Source organism: Salvia miltiorrhiza, chromosome 4 (genome assembly GCF_028751815.1).
Source record: "Salvia miltiorrhiza cultivar Shanhuang (shh) chromosome 4, IMPLAD_Smil_shh, whole genome shotgun sequence".
Classification (NCBI taxonomy): Eukaryota; Viridiplantae; Streptophyta; class Magnoliopsida; order Lamiales; family Lamiaceae; genus Salvia; species Salvia miltiorrhiza.
The window spans coordinates 55740799-55753455 of record NC_080390.1 but is presented as its reverse complement, the minus strand read 5'-3'; the positions used below and the strand labels follow the sequence as shown (position 1 = coordinate 55753455).

Genomic DNA, 12657 nt, shown 5'->3' with positions numbered 1-12657 from the left:
AAAAAGATTTATATTTGTATTTTATTTTATATAATATTAGTTTAAGTTTATCACATCATACTCACAAATTAATATGTATATATATAATACGTTTATATATAGATGTATTTACTTAAATAATTAACTATATATATATATATATATATATATATATATATATGATTGAATATGATTTCAAATTTCACGATGTTGTTTAAAGTTTGAGACGAGATTGTTCCCATAACTTGATTATAGTTTCACAAATTCTAGAGAAAATGATACTCACAAGTAAGTTATAATCTTCAAGCTCCATACAAGATGATGTTCAAAATTCAGATGTGGTATTTCAAACTCCAAATAATATGATTTTCAAAATTTTGACGTTCAAATGTTATGTGTGGTCTTTAGAGCTTCATATGATTATCTGGTTTTATTAGGTCCATATGAGAGATAGTCAGATGACATATGTTTAATTAAATTATTCTTTATCCGTCAAATTTAAAGAATTTGAACAAACTTCATACTCCCTCCGTCCCCCAAACATTCTCCTAAGAGAGGATGACACGAGTTTTAATAAAAGTTAGTTATGTATTTGATAAGTTGAGAATGAGCCCCACAAAAAGTGAAATTATAAGAGTGATAGTTAGCAGTGGAGAACGAGTCCCACAAAAAGTGAAATTGTAAGAATAATAATTAGTGAAATTGTTTCCAAAAATATGTTAGGAAGTTGTTTTGGGGACGAACCAAAATAGAAAAAAAAAATATTTGAGGGACGGAGAGAGTAAATATTATCGATATACGATTAACAGATGCGACACATCAATCGTACATCATATCATACTTTAAATTTACATTTTTTTTCTTCTAAAATCTTCAATCCGACATCAATTTTTTTATAAACTTCATCAAATGAATATTTATATAAAAATGTATTTCCATTATCACAACCTACATTTAATTGCCGAAAGTGATTCAGATTAATATTATTTCAAATATTGTATTACTAATTTAATTTGATCATATCAAATTAATTAAAAAAATAATTTATATATAAACTATTTCATATGTTATAGTAATAAAAATAACATAAAATAATTATAAATGATGACATAAAATGATTCCCGTCGAATTTCAACGGGTTTGACGCTAGTCTATATATTATAGCAAAATAAATCTTATTCTATGTGGCATCGTATAATCACTTTATTCTAATTTTTCTCAATTCTCATTCATTCTTATTTATTTATACATTTCTATCAATTTTTACATTATAGCAAAATAAATCATATCCTACGTGGCATCGTATAATCACTCCATTCTAATTTTTCTCAATTCTCATTCATTCTTATTTATTTATACATTTCTAATCATTTTTTACATTTAAAAATTATTAAATAATCATATAAATTTATAGAAAAATTCTATACTATTAAATAATCGTATAAAACTATTAGATAAATCCAACATATCCATTTAATTATAAATCCTACATATCCATTTTATTATCAGAACCATTATATAACTACATTAGTACGTGACATTATATAATCACTTCATTCTAATTTTCCTCAATTTTCATTCATTCTTGTTTATTTATACATTTCTAATCAATTTTTACATTTAAAAACTATGAAATAATCATATAAATTTATAGATAAATTATATACTATTAAATAATCGTATAAAACTATTAGATAAATCCAACATATTCATTTAATTATAAATCCTACATATCCATTTGATTATCGGAACCATTATATAACTCACGGCCTTCTATTTTTCCAACCAAATTAAAACACGTTAGCACTTCGAGGGTCCATTCGTCTGTTTTCAAACGCCTAAAATTCCTCTTAACCTCATACCAACTTTTCTTATATATATAAACTCAATGACCAACAAGAACTCATATGCCTCACAATCCATCTTTTTTTCACCCAAAAAATTTAACTTAATAAAATGATGGCATCCAAAATAGGAATCTTTATACCCACTTAATTGAGATTGTTCCAAGTGTGACTAAAACTTAAATAAAGTATACCAATAAATTAATCCACAAAAAGCAATCAATTCAAATGTCAATTCATTTTTTAGAAAAGATATTCTTCAACTAAATGATATAAATAAATAAAATACATGCCTATGCCCAATCTATATATAATAGCAAAATAAATCATATCCTAGGTGGCGCCGTATAATCACTCTATTTTAATTTTCCTCAATTTTCATTCATTTTTATTTTTTTTATAATTTTTTAATCAATTTCCATATCTAAAAAAAGATTTATTTTTTTATTTTATTGTATTATATAATATTAGTTTAAGTTTATCACATCATACTCTAATACATTTATATATAGATGTATTCACTTAAAACTATAGAGTGATTTGATATTTATTTATTTATTTGAATATCTCAAAAAAAAAATTAAAAATTGGTAGGTGAACTTTGTTACATCTTGTACATAACTAACTAGATTTGATTTGAAAGTTGTCTTTTTATTACTCCATCCGTCCCAACAAGCATGACACAATTTCCTCTTTGGTCTGTCCCATGAAGCATGACAGATTTTTAAAAATGGACAAAAAAATTACCCTTTATTCACATTTTCACTTTTTCACCTACCTACACTTAACACACAAAATACCAATTTCTTAATTCTCGTGCCGAAAATAACTGTGTCATGCTTCATGGGACGGAGGGAGTATAAGATTCATAGTGCTTTTTGCTTGTCTTTTTTAAAATAGAATGGAACAATTATTTGACTAATAAAAATCTATTGAATTTGAATATTTGTTAGTAATTTGACTGTTCCATCTTATTTGGTTTTGCATGGAATTATAAATTATATCATGCAGTGAAGTAACGGTGGCTATCGTTTTTTTATATATTTTTATTGATTATATTATTACGATAAAGATACTTTCATATAAATATACAATGTAATTTGAAAGAAGTATGTATTGTATAACTTGTATTATATGTTTAAATTGATTAATAATATTGCATGTAATTTAACTAGTTATTTTAAGTTTGCCAGCGATAATATTTGGAATGAAATTTTGCTTCTTTATTTCATTGGCCTAAATAGGATAATGAATAAAGAGAAAAGATAAAATTTTTACCCATGAATAAAATTGATTTTTCTCCTTGCAAAAAATATACTGTTGAGAGATATTTACCCAAATAGTTTGATCGTTTAACATAGCATATACTGCCAAAATTGAATCAAGCAATTAAAATTATACGAAGGAAAATAATTAATGTTTTCTAAAAATGCAGCTCGTTACTCAAATTTCAAAAAATAGAGAAATGCATGTGATTTTAATTGTCAAAATTGAAAAAGCTATGACTTTTTAATTTTATTTCTTACGTAAATTATCATCATTCAATTTTGGCAACTCCACTACTTCCATTTCATTCAACAGTGAAAATTCACTACTATTGTATATTATGAAAAAGACTAAATTGATCTTTTAAATTATACTTGGCTTTTTTGTTTTTTCTTCAGTATTTGTTTTAGATTGGATTTGGGAGTCTTCTATTTCATTCAACAGTGAAATTTCACTATTGCTTCAAAAAATAAAAATAAATTAGAAAAAATGAAACAGCCCGACTTTAATTAAATTGGATTGGGCCTGCTTAATTGTGTATTGAGGCCCAATCTATTTATTGGGCGGCCCACTTCGTAGTGAAAATATGTTTTTTTTAGTTGCATTATTACATTACTATAATTGTTTTACCATTGTTTTACATCATAACATTAGGTATTAGGCTACCTAATTAAACCTCTATAAACCTAATTATGATCATGACCACGTGTTTACACTAATTTTTAATCTTTTTTTTACTTTCAATTTTGTGGTTTATGTTTGATACACAATTTTTAAGATTATTTATTTAATAAAAAAATGGTCAATAAATCCACAAATTGTGGAAGCTCAACTTAGTTACAAGGGTTTGAAATTTTTCAACATGCATTTGATTACTAATTGACATAATATTTTCGAACATTGATTAATGTGTAGTATAATGCTATTTTATATAGTATATTTTTCTTATTTATTTTCGAATTTTATTTTTTATTTATTAAGTATGAATAACTCTAGAATTTGCAATTGCAAGAAAAATAAATAATAAGAGGCACATTGGAGAGTAATAAATCACAAGTTTTTGCCAAGAAATATTAATGTTTTTATGTGTTAATATTATTACTCTCATATCAATAATAATAAATTGGGAAATATTTATTAAATAAAAGTGTGCGAAAATTATATTGTTTAAAAAAAAGGAAATATCAAATAGTAAGACATTAACAGCAAATATATTCAAAAAGGGGAAAATTTTAATAGTGTAAAACGCTCTCACTAGTGAAGATGGATCCTTTGAATTTCAATGGAGAATTCTAATATGAATCTCTCGACGCCATCTTCGATCTCTGCGCCGCCGCAGACGGCGGCGGCGTCGGGCACTTCTTGGTTTTCCGGCATTGTCCGCAGCCGCTCCACCTCCGCCAAGGCGCCCAACAACATCTCAGCCGCCGCTGGCGACGGCGCCGGAGGTGGAGAAGGACCCATCAACAAGAAGCGTCAATTTCGCGGGGTGATGTTCAAGTACGGGACAGAACCAATTCAGGTATGGGAAATTGAAATTCTCGAGAAGTTGTGAAAATTCTGAAAAAAAAAAAAATGTTTCTTTTTAAATTAAAATTTATAGGTTTTGATTAAGCTTAGCTTCTGTAGTTGGACTTGTTTATTGAGCTGAATATTAGGGGTTTTTCTCAAGAACTCTTTTTTATTGAGCTGAATTTTAGGGGTTTTAGCTCTGATACAAGAGATTTGAATTTGAGGTGTGGATGCTGATAATAAAGATTTATTCTCTGTTAGTTTTAATTGGAGAAATTAAAAAATATTCAAGAAGATGAATGATAGCAATATGTTGTTTCACAACGATCTGTAATCATTCTACACTGAGAATTGAGTGGTGATGTTGAGAATGAGCTATGTGAAGACATTATAAAATTTTATTCATTCTTGGAGATGTTTAGATTGATTGATGATTAGAACAGTCACATTTTTTGGTAAATAACTCATCAATTTCTAACCCAGCTTTGAGTAATTAGCTAATCTTGTATGGAGATAGCATATACTGTATTTTTTATTGGAGTAGTTTATTTTCAAGTTTTCAAATGGTCAAATCTTGAAAGGGTTTAGTGTGCCTTTGTTGTTTGTTACAGTCTCTCCTTGTTGGAGTGATAGATGAGATGCTCGAATTATGAGAAACGAAGAAATATGCTAGGTTTCTATGTTTTGTATGATGCATCAAGAGCAAGTTCTGTTTCACTCACTATATGCTATATTAACAAGAAGTAGACTTAAATCTTTATGATTTAGTGACATCAATTCTTTTGTGATGAGCACTATCAAATTTGTTCTTGTGCTCGTATTTTATATTGATCGTCTTAAGACCACTATTTCATTCATATCGCCTTCTTTCTTACTTTCTCTTGGGACAGGTTGCTTTCAAAACAGGTGACTACAAACAGCAAGTTATTTTTATTGGTGGGCTGACCGATGGGTTTTTGGCTACCGAGTATGTTAACTTATGCCGGTTTTATCATCATTATTATCTTTTCCTTACCCCTGTTTTGCTGACTTGGTGGCCCTTTCTATTTTCTCGTCATCAAATGCCTAAAGCCATGTGTATATGAACGAACAACCATTTTATTACTTACACTCTAAGGACATCTATTTGTTCCGTCCTAATATAGACAATTCTTGATTTTCTAGATATTTGGAGCCTTTGGCAATTGCATTGGAGAAAGAGCGCTGGTCACTGGTTCAATTTCTGTTCTCGTCTTCATACAGTGGATATGGCATCTCAAGCTTGAAGCGAGTAAAATTATTATCTGTCAAATTCATGTTTTGTGGTGCCAATATTGTGAATCTTGAAGCCCCCTTTGCAGCATTGTTTGTTGCTGCCATTTTATTCTTTTATGTGCTTATTTTCAGAGAGGATTTTCCTGTGTGTTCAACATTTACAAGTATCGAGTGTTAATCTGTGTTTGCTAAAAACTTTTATGGTTGCATTTCTCTGAAGGATGCCAAGGAGCTCGATCAATTGATTAGTTATCTGATAAATAAGGAAGATTCAGAAGGTGTGGTGCTACTTGGACACAGTACTGGATGCCAGGTAACTAGCTGATTCTGTTTTAGTGAATGTTCATCTGAATCTCGATGCACTTTTTATCGAGGGCATGAAATATGTCTAAGGCTTGTTCATTTTGATATTTCTAGGATATTGTATATTACTTGCGAACTAATGCAGCATGTTCGAGGGCAGTTCGTGCAGCCATTTTACAGGTAATTTTTCTATCACACGATATGGTTTGAATCTTTTCTTACACTTCATTTTTTGAATCTTTAAGTTCTCATCTTGTCGATCCGATTTTCAGGCTCCAGCTAGTGACCGTGAATATAGAGCCACTCTCCCGGAAACTGCCTCCATGATTGATTTAGCTTCAACGATGATAAATGAAGGCCGAGGATCAGAATTGATGCCAAGGGAAGCCAATCCAGATTCTCCCATTACTGCCTACAGGTGAGTAGCTTTACTGTGTGTGTGTGTGTGAGAGAGAGAGAGAGGTCCTACTACTCATTGCAGTTGTATGGTGTATTTGTGCAAGAACTGTGATCTTACTGTTTGTGAGTGATATCCAGATTTCATTCTCTCTGTGCATACAATGGAGATGACGACATGTTCAGCTCCGACTTTAGTGAAGACCAGCTGAGGCAGAAACTTGGCCACATGTCCAACACGCCTACCCTGGTAGGCCTCGTTCAAACTTGATGCTCGGTTTATGCTACACTCAAAGTTCTTAATCTCAAACGAGATTATATCTGAAATTCATTTCTGCCCTCATAGTTAGAATCGTTTTCGTTGTTTTGAATCTCTCATCCACGCTCGTCTCTCCAATATCCCGTCATATCTTGCTCATGCCACATCGCCTAGAAATGCTCTCCTCTTTGCCTATTACTTATTAGATATCACTTTTTTGTAGGTCATGTTTTCCATGGGAGACGAGTACGTGCCAGAATACGTTGACAAGAAATCTCTCGTTGACAGGCAAGAACACGAACCTCTGTGAACTACGCCTAACATAAAAGGCTCGTACGTTAACTCACTCTACGTATCTGTACACGTATCTCTGTAGGTTGTGTACAGCAATGGGCGGTGCAGAGAAGGCTGAGATCGAGTATGGAAACCACTCGCTCTCCAACAGAACCGAGGAGGCCGTCCAAGCCATTATCGAGTTCATCAAGAGGGACGGCCCTAAAGGATGGGACGACCCGTGGAACTAGCGCGTCGCCTTCCAACCAGGCGCGTTTTTCGGCCTCCATCTTCAGGTTCTTACATATTTTAGATAGGGCAAAAGGGGCAATCCCTTCACTATCCTCTCATCCTTCCATATTTTACCAAAAATGAAGAAGAAAAAGAATATAATGTTTGTCTGTACATTAAGAATTCCAAGAATTAGAGTATTTACTATATTTCCCCCCTTCTTTTAGCAGAAATGATGAGATAATATATAGTAGTATTTGATTGTTTAATGTTTTTTTTTTTTTTTCCAATTATTAACTCTTTGTCTGAGTTGCCATGAACATGGAACATGCACTTCATTATTTCTGCAGTTGGGATTTTTTTTCTGCATTTTCTTGCAACAGAAAATATTGTTTTCGATCAACGTGAGCAAGATTTCTGCATAAAGACAATTTGCATGATTAATTTTTACTCAAATCTGTTTAATTTTCCATTCTGTTTATTTTATTGTTGATTATTTACCCTATAAAATTCATGCCAATTTTTTTTTTTCACTTTTGAGTTAAATTCACTGAAAATTTTGAAGAAACAAGCTGTTGGATCTTGGGAATATTGTTTTTTTTATATATATTAAATTTATTTTAGATCTATGAATTTATTAATTTTATAAAGTATGTCTTTGGACACATGTAAGAATATGTGCCTCTCTCATACTGCCAACAATACACAGCCAAATAATTGAAACGCACCTGTCACATGCAATGTCGTTTCGTCACATGATCTCTGTCGTTTTATTCAATGCCGACATTAAATTCAATATCTAACTGTACAAATAATGTCCCATATAAAAAATTACATTCTTTGATGGGTCTATTTTTTTTTTTTTAAATGACAAATAAAATAAAGACTAATCCGACCCCTAGTGAAGTTATCACTGTATGCGAATGAAAAAAATCACGAATCATCACTTTTCAATATAAATTATTGTTAATTAAGTAAATAATGTTATGTACTGATTAAATATGATTTCGATTTCGGCAACACAAAAGTGATGTGACATTTTCCCGTTAGTAATAAGGTCTAGATTCCAAATATCTCTATACTCACATTTAAAATAAAATAAAATAATTGAAAATAAGTATGTATGAACACTAGTTACTTAAGTATGTATGAACACTAGTTACTTGAAATAATTTTGTGGTAGGTCTATCGCACTAATTGATTAGTCCAAAAACAAAAAGTGGGTAACTACTTTTGACTTGTACCATCGATTATAATTGGTGTTTATCTCATTTTATTTTATTTTAATTACTTTTAATTCCCTCGGATTTCCCCCAATTATAACGATTGTCCCAAAGTTTTTTTTTTAAATTTTAGCTAAAAACCAAAGCTAGCATATCAACGTTCAAACGAAATAGAATATAAATTATAAATGGATGCAATGGCAAATGTAATCCAATTATTCATAAATTATAGCCAAAAACTCTATTTAAATTACTCGAAAAATTATGGCATACTAAGTGAAAAATGAAGATAAATACATATTTTATGTTCGAAATAAAAGAATCACTATAAAATCAAATTATGAAGTTATGAACTACTATAATATTTAATTTTTTTTAACGCGGTTGGTCATGGGCATGTCTGTCATAAAACTTTGCACTATTCTTCATGTTATGTTATAAAATAATCAATAATTCAGAATTGTATTTTAATAACATAAATAATGATAAAAATGAAATTCTCCGCACGTGGCAAACAACCATGCAAGCGGCGAGACCGCGAAAAGACAAAAATGCCCATACATTTAACGGCCAACTGTCCGTCGGTGGACGGTGGAAACGAAGAGGGTAAATTGGTAAAACAAGTCCTTTTTTTTCAAGAATTGATTATGGCCATCACATAATAAATCCAACTTCAGCTCCATTTCCGCCTTTTTTTTTTTTTTTTTTCCATTTCTTCCATTATTATCAAATTTTCAACTCCCAACTACAAACTCTCCACTACAATACTGCACATTATTCTAGAGAGGGAGAGAGAGAGAGAGGGATTTCCGGCTAGATTCAGGGAAAGGAAAAGGGAAGGAAATTCCGGACAGCTTGAGCTATTGGCTTGCATATATTGAAGGGAAAAAAAAAAGAGTGAGTCTTTGTACGATAACTTTGTTTTATTTCTTCAAGAAAACATAGCAGAGCACAAATATTTTGCTGGGCGTGTTGCTTTTCTGTTGCTGCTTCTTTAGTTAAAATAATGCATTTTTGTAGGAATTTTTGTCTGTAATTAATTTGTTTTTTTTTTTTGTTTGTTTGTTTGTTTTTCTTGGTTGTGAATGTACGTTTGTTTGATTGTTTCAGATGAGGGAGAAATCTGGGAATTCTGCATGGTTTTTGGGGGCAAGCCCCACCATTGTTCATTCATGGTTCAAGATTTTGATGATGTGTGTGTTTCTTGGAATCTTGATTGTGTGGGGGATTGATGGTTTGAACATGAGCACTTTCCACAATGATTTTGTTGTGTTGAAGTTAGACACTGCTGCAGCAGAGACTTTACCCTTTAAAGATTTCAGCTTTAGGAATCATTCCATTCAGTTTCAGCCCAAATTGGAAAATCATGAGCAGATTGATTTGAACCTCACCAACCAGATTCTTGCAGAGACCCGTGAAAGCCTTGATCAGATTAGTAGCCCTAATGTTTCAGCTGATTCTAGCAAGATTGTGGGCAAAACCCATGAAAATGTTGAGCAGATTAGCCCTCAGTTGCTGGATATGGATGGAAATCGAACTCACAGTGTGTCGGTTTCGAGCCCTAGTGTTTCAGCTGATTCTAGCAATGAAAATGTTGATCGGATTAGCCCTCAGCAGCTGAGTTTGGATGGAAATCAGACTCACAATGTGTCGATTTCGGTTTTGAGCCCTAATGTTTCAGCTGATCCTAGCAAGAGCTGGGCTGATGAGGTGAAGAACACTTCTTCAAGCCCTGGGATTGTGTCTTGGATTTCGTCTGAGCTGGAGGCGAATTACTCGTCTCGTCTCCTAGCAAACTGGCTGGCTCCGGGGGGTGAGCCTTGTAAGGATTCGAGAACTGTGGATGTTAAGGTTGATGGATTGGAGGATGGTGGTGGGAATGTGGAGCTGGTGGCTGGTGAGATCCATGAGTTTGTGTTTCGAGCTGTTGATGAGGCAGGGGAGCCTCGTTGTTTGGGTGGCGATTACTTTGAGACGGATCTCTCGAGTGAGAAGTGGAAGTCGAGGCCCCCGGTTAAGGACATGGCCAACGGGACATACTCGTTTTCTCTCCAAGTCCATCCGGATTTCGCTGGTGACTACAATCTGACTGTGATCCTGTTGTTTAGGCACTACGAGGGCCTCAAGTTTTCGCCGTCTAGGTTGGTGTTTGATAGGGTTCTTCGTGTGGTTCCGATCAAGTTTGTTAGGTCTGCATTGCGTTTGCCCGAGATCAGGCAATGCAGGTGGAGCGACTACACGAGGGACGTGTGGTCTGGCCGGTGGACACGGCATGCTAGGAACGAGAACTGCGCGATCAGCCACGATGGTAGGTATAGGTGCCAAAGCCCGAGCTTCCCTTGCCGGAAGCCGTGGTGTGATGGCCCGTTAGGCACGCTGGAGAGCAACGGGTGGGTGTACTCGGCCCATTGCTCGTTCAAGCTCTACACGAGCGAGGAGGCGTGGAGGGGCTTGAGCGGGCGCTGGATCTTCTGGTGGGGCGACTCCAACCACTGCGACACCCTCCGTAACATCCTGCATTTCATCTTGGACGCGAGCGACGTCGTCCCCACCGTGCCGAGGCTGTTCGACATGAACATCACGAACCCGAGGAACGCGTCTCAGACGGTGCGGTTCACGAGCATCTTCAACGGGCATTGGAACCACACCGGCAACTACCAAGGGCTGAACTCGTTGATCAACGAAGGGTACCGGGAGACGTTGAAGGGCTACTTCTCCGGGAGTGTCGTCCCCGACACCGTGATCATGAACTCCGGCTTGCACGACGGGATATACTGGACGACCGTCCGGAACTTCATCAAGGGCGCGGACTACGCGGCCGTGTTTTGGGCGGAGGTGATGGAGGGGGTGAGGCAGAGGGGGCTGCAGCCCCCGGAGGTCATATACCGGACCACCGTGGCCACGGCGGCTACGCTAGGTCGATGGCGTTCAACCCTCACAAGATGGAGGTGTTCAATGGGGTGGTGGTGGACAAGCTGAGGCAGCACGGCTTGCTCGATCGGGTTATCGACGGCTTCGACATGACCTACCCGTGGCACTTCGACAACCGGTGCAACGACGGGGTGCACTACGGCCGCGCCCCGTTGAAGGCCCGGTGGCGCGACGGCAAGGTCGGCCACCAGTACTTCGTCGACCTCATGCTCGGGCACGTGCTGATCAACGCGCTCTGCGTGGGGCCCGATCGGTCGCCCGAGCGATCACGATCACGATCACGCGTGTGACCGACACGTGTGGTTTTGATCTAGAATTTGGCCCTAGGGGTATAGGTCAGGGGCACAATTTTTTTGGCCATGATCAAGATTGCAAGATGGGAAAGATTAGATTTTTCTGAGAGGAAAAATGCAGGTATATTAGGGGAAATTTGGGTATATAATTCTTTTTGCAGATTGATATATTTTTTATGTTAATTCTTTTTGAATGTATTGATAAGTGTGAGATCCCACATTGTACCACTGTATAGTTGATATATATAAATATCATTGATTAAAATCATAAATGAGATGATAGAAAATGGCTTTATTTTCTTAGAATTTGAGGTATGGAAAATAAATGCACGAATTATTCTACTTTATGTATATCGATGTTAGGTTGATTTGTGAACTCAGCTTGCAATGAATAAATTATTAATTTTAATTATTTATTATGGCAAAATATTTACAAATATAAATATTGAAATATCTAATAAATCTAAGTAAACCTCACCATTAATTTGATGTTTAGCACATATAACCTACTATCAAATGACGTGATGAATATTTTAATCTTAAAATAGTATATTTAATCTATGCTATGAAGATACAATGCAATCAAAATTCGAGCTCGGCTTAATAATAAAGAAACATTTTTCTTCAAAATAATAATGATAATAAAGAAACGTATTCGATTTTTTGCACTTTACTGAAATTTGGAAAGTGCGCACATATAATTTGAAATTTTGAAACTTTAAGTTAATATTTAATATTTGAGTAATCAAGTATATTTTAAAATGCAATTAAACCAAAAATATATACATATGTGTTCTCTCTCATTCCCTAATTAATTCTCCCTTTAAAATTTAAAATTTAAAATTCAAGCAACAAACTGATTTCCGCAAAACACGTGACGTCAAGTGCAAGAA

The 12657-nt window shown here is 34.3% G+C and overlaps 1 protein-coding gene and 1 pseudogene across 1 annotated transcript; both read left to right on the top strand.

Annotated features, from left to right (window-relative positions):
- Positions 1-3924: 3924 nt before the first annotated feature.
- Positions 3925-7586, top strand: LOC131020930 (UPF0613 protein PB24D3.06c-like). The gene is made up of 9 exons (XM_057949980.1): positions 3925-4611; positions 5492-5568; positions 5766-5871; positions 6076-6168; positions 6273-6338; positions 6431-6576; positions 6696-6804; positions 7037-7101; positions 7190-7586. The coding sequence occupies exons 1-9, from the start codon at positions 4372-4374 to the stop codon at positions 7335-7337; spliced, it is 1050 nt and encodes a 349-aa protein (XP_057805963.1). The 5' UTR covers positions 3925-4371; the 3' UTR covers positions 7338-7586.
- Positions 7587-9245: 1659 nt separating this feature from the next.
- LOC131020929 (uncharacterized) lies at positions 9246-12070 on the top strand (annotated as a pseudogene).
- Positions 12071-12657: the final 587 nt, after the last annotated feature.